General features: G+C 38.0%; 2 protein-coding genes across 9 annotated transcripts in view; one reads left to right on the forward strand and one right to left on the reverse strand.

The window, feature by feature from the left end:
* Nucleotides 1-9,364, forward strand: part of ctrip (E3 ubiquitin-protein ligase ctrip) — a 15,399-nt gene extending 6,035 nt beyond the window's left edge. For 4 of the 7 annotated variants that reach the window (XM_026819344.1, XM_026819343.1, XM_026819346.1 and 1 more), the window contains exons 5-25: nt 689-1,031; nt 1,128-1,315; nt 1,404-1,577; nt 1,655-2,031; nt 2,115-2,399; nt 2,470-2,850; nt 2,927-3,099; nt 3,188-3,362; nt 3,449-3,671; nt 3,757-3,997; nt 4,073-4,478; nt 4,768-4,956; nt 5,046-5,231; nt 5,299-5,490; nt 5,567-5,772; nt 5,858-6,280; nt 6,399-6,651; nt 6,726-6,971; nt 7,056-7,385; nt 7,463-7,781; nt 7,851-8,047. In XM_026819344.1, coding sequence (XP_026675145.1) covers nt 689-1,031; nt 1,128-1,315; nt 1,404-1,577; nt 1,655-2,031; nt 2,115-2,399; nt 2,470-2,850; nt 2,927-3,099; nt 3,188-3,362; nt 3,449-3,671; nt 3,757-3,997; nt 4,073-4,478; nt 4,768-4,956; nt 5,046-5,231; nt 5,299-5,490; nt 5,567-5,772; nt 5,858-6,280; nt 6,399-6,651; nt 6,726-6,971; nt 7,056-7,385; nt 7,463-7,781; nt 7,851-8,047 — 5,507 coding nt within the window. Of the gene's footprint in view, nt 1-688; nt 1,032-1,127; nt 1,316-1,403; nt 1,578-1,654; nt 2,032-2,114; nt 2,400-2,469; nt 2,851-2,926; nt 3,100-3,187; nt 3,363-3,448; nt 3,672-3,756; nt 3,998-4,072; nt 4,479-4,767; nt 4,957-5,045; nt 5,232-5,298; nt 5,491-5,566; nt 5,773-5,857; nt 6,281-6,398; nt 6,652-6,725; nt 6,972-7,055; nt 7,386-7,462; nt 7,782-7,850 lie in introns of all 7 variants that reach the window. The other 3 variants (XM_026819347.1, XM_018036269.2, XM_018036270.2) reach the window with 2 other exon arrangements.
* Nucleotides 9,365-9,916: 552 nt separating this feature from the next.
* Nucleotides 9,917-10,783, reverse strand: LOC108631996 (transmembrane protein 256 homolog). Of its 2 annotated transcripts, none has more exons than XM_018036277.2 (3): nt 10,576-10,783; nt 10,289-10,407; nt 9,917-10,207 (listed from the first exon to the last, which is right to left on the reverse strand). In XM_018036277.2, the coding sequence occupies exons 1-3, from the start codon at nt 10,766-10,768 to the stop codon at nt 10,064-10,066; spliced, it is 456 nt and encodes a 151-aa protein (XP_017891766.1). In that variant the 5' UTR covers nt 10,769-10,783; the 3' UTR covers nt 9,917-10,063. The 2 variants fall into 2 exon arrangements, with proteins under 2 accessions (XP_017891766.1, XP_026675151.1); XM_026819350.1 differs by having other exon boundaries at nt 10,289-10,419.
* Nucleotides 10,784-10,867: the final 84 nt, after the last annotated feature.

Below are 10,867 nucleotides of genomic sequence, written 5' to 3' on the forward strand. Positions count from 1 at the left end.
TAGAGACTTTATAATCATTATGCAGCAAACATATATGCATATAAATCAAGTGTGTGCAAAATTTTGTAAACTTTGACACGAAAGAAAGAAGCTTTTACGTCAAATTTAAACTTTTTAATTTATAAATTTGCTATAAGGACTTCTACCAATCTCTGCCAATGTAATATGAAATTAATATCTCGCATACTTTTTCATATCTCGTTTATCTTACAAGATTCCCAGTTGAGAAAATTAAAGAAAATGGGTAAACGCATGTGCTGTACATGTGTTTAGGTTCAATACAGAACTATGTTCCTGGACATAGCGAACCTATACAATATGCATATGTATAAAATTACCATGAATATGTATGAAAAGAAGATACATGCTTGAATAGGCTGTAAATTGCACAAAAGACAATGTACATACTGTATTATAAGTCGTGACGTATTTATAAATTAATTTTTAACTTGCGAAAAGTTGCTTGATTCGATGCACAAAAACGATGGTCTTTATAAAATTTATGTTTATGTGCACTCAAAAAAACAACATATGTATATGTATGTTAACGTCTTTCTCGTTACTCGAAAGTGATCACGATCTTCGATAATAACGAAGTTTTTAGAACGTCTAAAAAGAACCGTTGCAAGTATTAAGGTGTCCATACGTGCGCCATAATAATAATAATAAATGTATTTCAACGTTTTAGGGTCGAAATCCCACGGTGGTGCAACCTGCGCGAGTAGCAGTGCGAGTAGTCAAGTTTTAAGTGTGAAGTCCAGCATCAGAGTGGGTAACGCAGCCAGTAATTCTGTGGAGAGTGGTGGGGGGGCGTTGGCACATGACGGGGCAGGCACTAGTGGCATCACCACAGCCACTGCCAATCCACCTGTGTCTGCCGCCGCCACTGCCAACCCTACACACCCTCATCCTACGCAAAAGCATATATTACGTTCTCGCACAAAATTATCCAGTGAATCTAAAGAACTGTCAAGTAATAACAAAACCTCGGGAAAGCATAAGAAAGACACGACGACAGGCACTTGTTCAAGGTAATTGATTCGATGATGATGATGACAATCACATTTCAAACACATACGCGCGTTTAATATATGCTATCACGTTACTATAACAACTTGCTTGCATAGGCATCGTTCCTCGTCACGTGCGAGAAAAGCAGTGATAGAAGGAGGTTCCGGTGGAAGTGTAATGTCAGGTACTGAATCCGTGACTAACAGTGCCACTCCGACAACTGTATCGTCTACAGTTTCTGGTAATCAGTTAGTGTCCACGACAGGCGAAGACGAATCAGCGTCTACAGCCACGTCTGCCACTGGTAAGCCTTTGTTATCAAATGTACATAAAATGTCTGTGTGTTCTATTACGAAATTGTTGAATTCTTGGAATGGTAATTGTTTATTTAGCTAGTGGAGGACCATCCGGAATGTCGGGCACTACTGGAGATAGCGAAAGCGACGACGGTGAGGTAGGAAGGCTGCAAGCGCTGCTTGAAGCTAGAGGCTTACCTCCTCACGTCTTCGGCGCATTAGCACCGCGAATGCAACATTTATTAAACAGAAGCATGGGTGCAAGTTCTGGTATTGTACTCCTTGTTAACTGAAATTCGAAACTATTTGTCATTGAATGTTTTTAGGCAATAGTATGTTTATTTCAGCTGCTAAAGCACAGCAATATCTGGCTGGTCTCCAAGCTGTCGACGACGAAGGGGAACAGTTACAAGCTGTTATTGGAATGGGCGAGATCCTCGTTATGGGAAATGAAGACACACTAGCCGGATTCCCTGTGAAGCAAGTGGTCGCAGCGTTAATCAACTTACTCGGGATAGAACACAATTTTGTGATAATGACACACGCGTGTCGCGCTCTTACTTACATGATGGAAGCTTTACCTCGATCGTCGACAGTTGTCGTCGACGCTGTCCCAGTATTCTTGCAGAAACTTGAATCGATCGAGTGTATGGATGTGGCAGAACAATGTTTAACGGCGTTAGCCATGCTGTCCAGAAGACACAGCAAAACTATTTTACACGCAGTACGTGGATTATCATAAGTTCACGCGACGCAATCAGTTAAAGCAAACATTATCTTGTGACCGATCAATGTATTCACTTTTAGGGAGGAGTATCTGCTTGCTTGAAGTTCGTCGACTTTTTCAATATCACGGCACAACGAGCTGCTTTAACGATCACGGCGAACTGTTGTCAAAATCTTCATCCCGATGATTTTCATTTAGTGGTCGACAGTTTACCTTTACTGACGAGCAGGCTGACCAATCAAGATAAGAAAAGTGTCGAGTGTGTTTGCCAAGCGTTCAGTCGCTTGGTGGACAGTTTTCAACACGATCCAGTAACTCTGCATAAAATTATCAATGCGGAACTTCTCCAGAACTTACAGCAACTGGTAAGATGTTTCCTCCTTTTTAATACATTCCTAAATTGTTATTCAGTATAAACATTTCCCTGTGTTTCAGCTTATGATCACTCCGCCTGTTAACAGCATTGGTAACTTCATAACAGTGTTGCGAATGCTATCTGTGATATCAAATCGCTGTCCCGACTTGGCACAATTGCTTTTGCAACAAAACATAGCGTTCACGCTGAGTTATCTTTTAACTGGCTCGCTAGAAGTGAAAACTGAAGACGTAGAATTAGTGCCGCGGTCGCCGCAGGAATGGTTCGAAATCACTTGTTTGATCGAAGAGCTAATGCCACCGTTGCCGACAGACGGCATATTTAGTGTAAATAGTTTACTCGAAAGGACCAGTAGTCAACAGGAGAATGTTCATTGGGAGTGGCGCGATGAAAGGCATTGTTGCCATCCATTTAGTACTATTGATTCTAGAATTATCGAGGTATTACGATTTCTACATGTGCGTCAGGGATTGCAGAAGATTGAATGAAAACGTTCACGTTATAAATCATTTTCAGATGGCATTTCAGAATGGTGAGGACGAGATTTGTCTCTCCTCCTTAGGACGAACTTACACGATAGATTTGACTGTGATGAAACAAATTAACGAAGATATCGGAGTGGCAAGAAGCATATTTCGGAGAGTGAATACGCATCCTGCAGAAGGGAAAAGTCCTACATGTTCATCCAAGTAAGGATCTGCGATAAAAATTCTTGTCTTTAAATTATTTTCTTTGTCATTCATAGGTATTTTAATTCTTATCAAATTATGATTTTAGCATGGACGTTGTACCACCGGTGATTGAAACAAACGAATGGTTGGTGTCATTTATTCGGACTCTTTTCTCCGTGTTGTACGAAGTCTACAGTAGTTCAGCCGGTCCTGCTGTCAAATGTAAATGTCTTCGAGCTCTCCTACGTATGGTCTACTACGCGTCTACTGATTTACTTAAGGTAAACATAAACAACTGAGAATATAATGGTATTCGTGTTCGTTCACCATTACGTATGGTTTCTTATTTTTATTATCGATAATTAAGGATGTCTTGAAGAACCAAGTAGTTTCATCGCACATAGCGGGCATGTTGGCATCCCAGGATTTACGAATTGTTATCGGAGCTCTACAGATGGCAAGTATATTGATGAAGAGACTACCACAAGTTTTTGGGGTACACTTTCATCGCGAAGGTGTCTTGCATCAAATACGTCAACTAGCTGATCCCGAAGTACCTCTTGGTGTTTCACCACCCAAGTGCCCTTCTGGTAATAATAGTAATAATAATTTATAGTCATCAAGTGAAACGAATTCGTAATCTAAAACAATGATTTAACGTTTCATCGTTTCTAGGTACGTCATTACCAAGCCCACAACCAGGACCATCGAGTACATCGCTTTCTTCCGCCACGATGTTTTCATCTAGTAACGCCACGTCTCCGATCGCCTCTCCGTCAACGAATGGTAATATATTATTCGGGACAATTGCAACATGCCAATTGAAACCGAATCTCTCAGCATCAATGGAAACGCATACTAGAAATGAATTAAACTCTACCGTAGATGATGTAACTACACCACAAAGTGCTCATTTGTAAGTAGGCAATGGATGAACATTCATCTTTTAAGCACTATCGAAACGCGTGTTGACATGTTCCAACGTTATTAGGAGAATCGGAGATGTCTTAAAGAGGAAAAGGCAGAACAAGAAGGGACGATTTTCTAGACTAGGGGGTACTACACCACAACAAACTCAACAGCCCGAATCACTTTTCACCGGTTTCGCCCCTAAAAATAATCGTTTCCTAGGCAATCTTAATCCAGCTAGGTGGGGACGGAAATCATCGTCCTCGGGTTCTACTAGCGATAAGAGGGACACGAGTTCGTCGACGAATTTATCCAAGCCACCAAGTAATTCCAGTCTGACAGGAGGTAACCGGGACAAGGCTAAGGCGTGGGTACGCGAACAGGCAGCTCAATTCTTGGCTAGATATCAGGACGATGCTCCATGCACGCATCCTGCTATGACAGTTCTTTCGAGACTCACCGCAGCCATACAACGGTTACAATCAAACGTAAGTAGCACGTGTTAATGCAAACATACTGCTCCAAAAAATTATAGTATCATGAAATTTGTATCAAGAATTGCCCAAGTTTGGAAGATGATTACTCAGGAATTATGAAAGTAGAGATTTTAACTTTTAATTTAAAAGAAAAATCATATTACGATAATTTATTGCTGAGTAATCATTTTCCAAACTTGGCCAATTTTCGAAGAAACTTCGTGATGCCATTATTTGTTTGAGTTGTGTATAAAATAATTTTAATACTCGACACGTGACACAATTCAATTTGAATTTAAAGGAATTGGATGAGATGTTATCAGCGCTTACCGAATTGCGAGATATAGTACTTGAAAACGATATATCTCCGTTCGAAATGAATTATAGCGGTCTTATTAAGGCTCTGCTCAACTACCTCACTACTACCGATGCTCCTGGCAATCGTTACGATCGACTTCGCATGTTCTGGAAATTGTTTGCAGAATCAGCTGTAAGTAAAAAGAATCCGACTTGAAAGCTCGTTGCTACAGCCAAGTTCCTTCTATCAAATATTCGTTTAATATGCAATTTCACTTATAGATGCAGCAGAGCAACAATATTACAGATCTTAATCCTGGAGCGTTTGGTGCTCTAGTAGCGAAATTAAATAGTTGCGTTGCACAATTAGAACAGTTTCCTGTGAAAGTACATGATTTACCAGCAGGATCTGGAGCTGGTCGTGGGGGTACTAGTGCTCTTAAGTTCTTCAATACACATCAGTTAAAGGTAAAATTCTGTCTTAAAATGCGTTACAAGCAACAATGGCATGCCAATTCTGTTTACGATTTTACAGTGTAATCTCCAACGACACCCAGACTGTAATAATTTAAAGCAATGGAAAGGGGGTACCGTCAAAATAGATCCTCTTGCGTTAGTACAAGCAATTGAACGTTATTTAATGGTTCGTGGGTATGGTAGAATACGAGAGGCTGAGTCTATGGTTAGTGACGATGATAACAGTGAGGACGATATAGACGATACATTGGTAATGCTCATTTATTAAAAAGAAATAAGATAAGAATGATAATTAAGAATGTTCTAAGTATATTTTTAATTTGTAGGCAGCAGTAGTTATAAGTCAAGGATCAGCGAAACATAAACTCCAATTCTTGATTGGAGACGAAGTGCTGCCTTTTAATATGACTGTTTATCAAGCAGTTAGACAGTTCGGTTGTTCTGGAATGGATCATTCTGAAGCGGAAGCTGATGGTGAACCACCTCTTGGTCACGATGCTGTATGGGTACAAACTCATACAATTTATTATAGGTAATTTTTTAATGTGAATACATATTGTTATTTTCTTCTAAGATGGAACTATTCGTTTAAAGCAATCTCATTTTTGTACGTGCAGGCCTGTGCCAGAAGAAGAGACTACGACATCGCCAAAACCGGGATCGAGTTCGCAGGGTAGCAGCCGGAAAGGCAAAGGAAAAAGTACAAAGATCAGTTCGAAACGAAAAGAGGATAGTTTATGGCTCGAAGGGCTAGTTCCTCCTCAACGATGTCCACTTGATCCTTATCTGTCACCCACGTTACCACCTTCGGTCACAATTACTGACGCTTCACTGGACGGTTTATGCCTGCTACGTCTTCTACACGCACTAAATCGTCATTGGGGTGTACTGTTCCCCCATTTGAAGAACTTGAGTTTACTCTATCCGCAAGACTTTATTAACAATAAGATCGCTGCGAAAGCAAGTCGGCAGCTGCAAGATCCTTTGGTGATCATGACTGGAAACTTACCTTTGTGGCTGCAACAAATTGCTACAGTCTGGTGAGTGCCACGGAATTCATATTCATATACAGGAATATAATATGAAGGAAACTGAATGCTATTTTCTCTCTTGTATCTTTGAAATTGTGTGGTATTGTATATTCTTTTCGTCTTTCAGCCCGTTCCTGTTCCCATTTGAAACGAGACAATTATTGCTGTACGCAACCTCGTTCGATAGAGATAGAGCGTTGCAACGTCTCTTAGATTCCGCGCCAGAATTATCAGGATCGGATAGTCAAGAACGCGTCACTCCACGGTTAGAACGTAGGAAAAGGACTATCTCCAGAACTGATATACTGAAACAAGCGGAACAAGTCATACAAGACTTGGCATCAAGTAAAGCCTTGCTTGAAGTGCAATATGTTAATGAGGTATGTGTTTAATATCCTTTTTTGATATAATTCCTCTTCTTACGAGTTTCCTCAATGTAAGTGTCGTTTTACAGGTTGGTACCGGCCTTGGTCCAACTTTGGAATTTTATGCTCTAGTCTCCAAGGAATTACAACGTTCCGATCTTGATCTTTGGCATGGTAGCTCGACTTCTACTGAAATGGGATATGTTAATTCGTCGCAAGGACTTTTCTCGATGCCAATCCCATGGAATACTAAAGTATCGCACCTTGCTAAGCTTAAGACAAAGTTTAAGTTCCTTGGAAAGTTTATGGCAAAAGCGATATATGATTCAAGAATGGTACGATCTTTTATTTGGATCATTAAATTCGACTCTAGCTATGTTTCCCTATCTGTAACATTCTTTTAATTTCATTTGTTACAGTTGGACTTACCGTTCAGTTTGACTTTCTATCGTTGGTTGTTGGGAGAGGAACATACGTTAACATTAGCAGACTTAGCACACGTATGTCCGGATGTACATCGAACTCTTAGTAGATTACAGGAAATCGTTAGACAGAAAGAGACAATTGAGAAGGATCAGACATTGAGGGCACACGAGAAAGCACAATTAATAGATTCGCTAAATTTAGACGGTTGTCCAATTACGGATCTTGGCCTTGTTTTTGAATTGCCGGGTTACGAGAACATCGAATTAAGGAAAAATGGAAGCGAGATACCTGTTACCATTTACAATCTAGATCAATACGTGAAGGTACGTTCATTTGTACGTTTATTTGATAATGTCATTACTGCTGTATCATCTAACATTATTGTTATACTGTTTTACAGTTGGTGGTACATTGGTTTTTGTACGAAGGTATCTTCAGACAAATGGAAGCATTTAGGGAAGGTTTCGAGTCCGTGTTTCCACCGTCGCAACTGCGTCTATTCTTCCCTGAAGAACTTGAAGCTGTGTTCTGTGGACATGCACAAACTGGTGGACAGTGGGATGTTAAAACTCTTTCGGAGTGCTGTAGGACTGATCACGGTTATACTCCAGATTCTCGTGCTATCCGTTTTCTGTTTGAAGTTATGTCGAAATACAACAGTGAAGAGCAAAGGCAGTTCGTCCAGTTCGTCACAGGCTCACCGCGATTACCGGTTGGAGGTAAATATTCAATCCCATTCCCGAAATTTTATTAACACTCGGAATTCTTATGAAATGTCCGTGTTGCAGGATTCAAGAGTTTAACGCCACCATTGACGATAGTGCGTAAAACGTTTGATCCGTCTATGAAAACAGACGATTTCTTACCATCCGTAATGACTTGTGTTAATTATTTAAAACTGCCTGATTACACAACGTTAGAAATAATGCGGGAGAAGTTGCGAATAGCCGCACAAGAAGGACAACATTCGTTCCACCTATCCTAGAAACGGATGGAAAACCGGCGCGCCACTTGGTCTTTCGCTAACGCATTGTTCAGGTTGAGAGAAATTCTTCAAAGGCCATTTAAGATATTAAACGAAATAGCTACGTTACGTTCGAAAGTCGATAATCGTAAATTTGCACTTTATACGAGCTTTTATCGAAAATACTTTTCTCTTGATTTTAGTGATAATTCATTTAAATAAATATTAATTTGGTGTTCATCTGTTTACTTTCAAATTTGAATTGTGATATATTTTCTCAAAAAACAAAACTAAAAAAAAAATGGATCGAAGGAAGTGCAAAGATGATATTAGCTCTACTGTATGAGTTTCCTCTTGTGGTATTACAAACCAGGTAGCGCGGATGCTGCCTTGTTCTAGGAAACTTATCTTTGATGTGTTACAATAATTAATAAAAGTTGTAAATATAGTTTAATATGCGCAAGTCTATATAAATACTTTATATAATAGTAACACGAGGAAAGAAAATGATATTGCTACGAAACTCTATACTAATTAAATATAATTTAGTCTGAGGGGACGTCTATTAGATATAAGTAAATTTTATATCAGTGGTGCATTTAGCATCGCCATGAATCGCCAATCTCATGCCTCACAATTTTCAATTTAATTAACTGTGAATTAAGAATCAGGAAATGATGAAAGACGAAGCAGAGATATGTGCTGACGAAACGGCTCATATTTCCATCTACTTACATGCAAGACAGACAAACAATAACTCCGAATATAATAGCGTGTTCTTTTGCGATCATCGTTTTTAATTTCATAACCGATCTCTTGTGTTCGCTACTTAGTTTCCAGTGCCCGAGCACTGCGCGAATTAACCGTGCAACACCTCCTATACAATTAAGTTCATTCTATGTATCACCAATTAAACTTATTTGATATTTTCATTTTATAGGTAAGATAGTCCAATTACTTTACTTAGCTGTGTATGAAATGCAGCCAGCATCGCCAGAGTCATCATTAATGATATAACGAATTGAAGAAAATTCTTATATCATCCACTTATTTACAGGCGAAATATCTATTTATGAAAAAAAATGTACGACTGTATAATACGAAAATAGAATGGATATAAAAAAAAATCAGCGAAGCTGGTGTGTCAAATGGATTATACAAGGTACATTACTTTCTTATATCTCTGTAGAAATACGATTCTATATGAAAACTGTGAAAAATACGAATTGATCAAAAGTAGGGAGGAGGGATAATACGCGACTGTTTGTTTTACATTTATATTGTGTACCATTGCTTGAAATGATCAATATATATCTACATCATTTACACAAGACCAAATCGGATGATTAGCGATTTTGTTCACTGCTGTTAAATGGCTTTTATTTTTGGTAACAATGATAATAAGATTGCTTCGGAATGCCGTTACATTTTTCAGACGCGAAAATTTCTTTTTCGTTTTGCACTATGCGGCAGAATTCATTTAGCCAACAGTCAATATTTTTGTAATTAATAATTGCGTGTTCGATGATAAAAACGTAAAACATGTTACACTTATATTTTTGGATTATATTTCTAATAACAATGAATTACAACTGGTAATGTATACACAATATATAGGGAAACAAAATTATTCATGAAATGTAAAAATTATGTGAAAATACAAATGCATGTAGAATATAACGATTTAGGATAGGACTGAAAACTATATCAGTAACATTATTAACGAAACTTATATTTATATCAGTTCATTAGCATAAACAAGATTTACTTTTATTCAGACCGCATACTTTGTTTCCTTTAGCAGTTTTGAATAAACGAAAAATACAAATGAAATATCTTTCCAACATTAACAATATTTTGTAAGGGACACGCATTAACGCAAGCTTCTAATAATTAGGAAGAGATAGTTTATTACGAATATCAAAAAAAGAATATTAACACTGGCTTTTATACAATTATCGTTCTTATTGTTAATTCCATTTTCTCCACACGTATCACCTTTTTCAGACGTATCATCTTATTTGTTTGTGCAACTTTTTAAATACACATACTTAACCATCCTATTATGAAGCATACTCCACCTATTGGTGCTAGTGTATTGAACTGTTTATTACCCGTAAATGCAAAATAGTAACAAGGCCCAGAGAACATTATTATTCCGGAGAGTAGGAACGTTGCAGCCTAAACGAGACATTAATATGATAAATGTACTGCAAGGCTGACTACGTGTAACATTAAAATTAGAAATTGAGTCGTGCATACCAAGAAGGGTTTTCTACAAAGGGGCACTCCTAAAAGTGCTAATGTATGGACAAAGTGGTAACGACTTGCAGTTTCGAACACTTGCTTTAGATCAACTTTACTCTCCTCTGGATACTGTTCTAAAAAATTACCTAAAATAAATCTAAGTAGTTCATTTTATAAAAAGATATAAAAAAACCAATCGTCTCATACGACAACAAGAATATATGTGTTCGCAAGCAATATCAATCAAAACTTCCTGTTAAACAATGTTCTTATATGTTGGATAAATATAAATTTCATCTTACTATGGGCTCCATAAGCACCGAGACCTACAGCTACTGCTCCACTTATAGCAGCGAGTCTAACATATGGCCCTGTAGCTGCAGCCAATTTCCACAAGAGTACTGGTGGTGGCATTTTTGTTTCTGCTCTTGGTACCAAATATCCTGTTACCTGAGTGCGATTATAATCCACATTAATATTCTCATTATTGGGCATTTTTTTAAAATATAATAAAAGAGAAGCTTAATAATATTAATATTAATAATATTATTATTATTACTAACATCTGGTAAGTATTCAAATATTTCATAAGAA

This window comes from Ceratina calcarata, unplaced genomic scaffold, assembly GCF_001652005.2.
Source record: "Ceratina calcarata isolate Rehan_Ccalc_2016 unplaced genomic scaffold, ASM165200v1 scaffold15.2, whole genome shotgun sequence".
NCBI classification, from domain to species: Eukaryota; Metazoa; Arthropoda; class Insecta; order Hymenoptera; family Apidae; genus Ceratina; species Ceratina calcarata.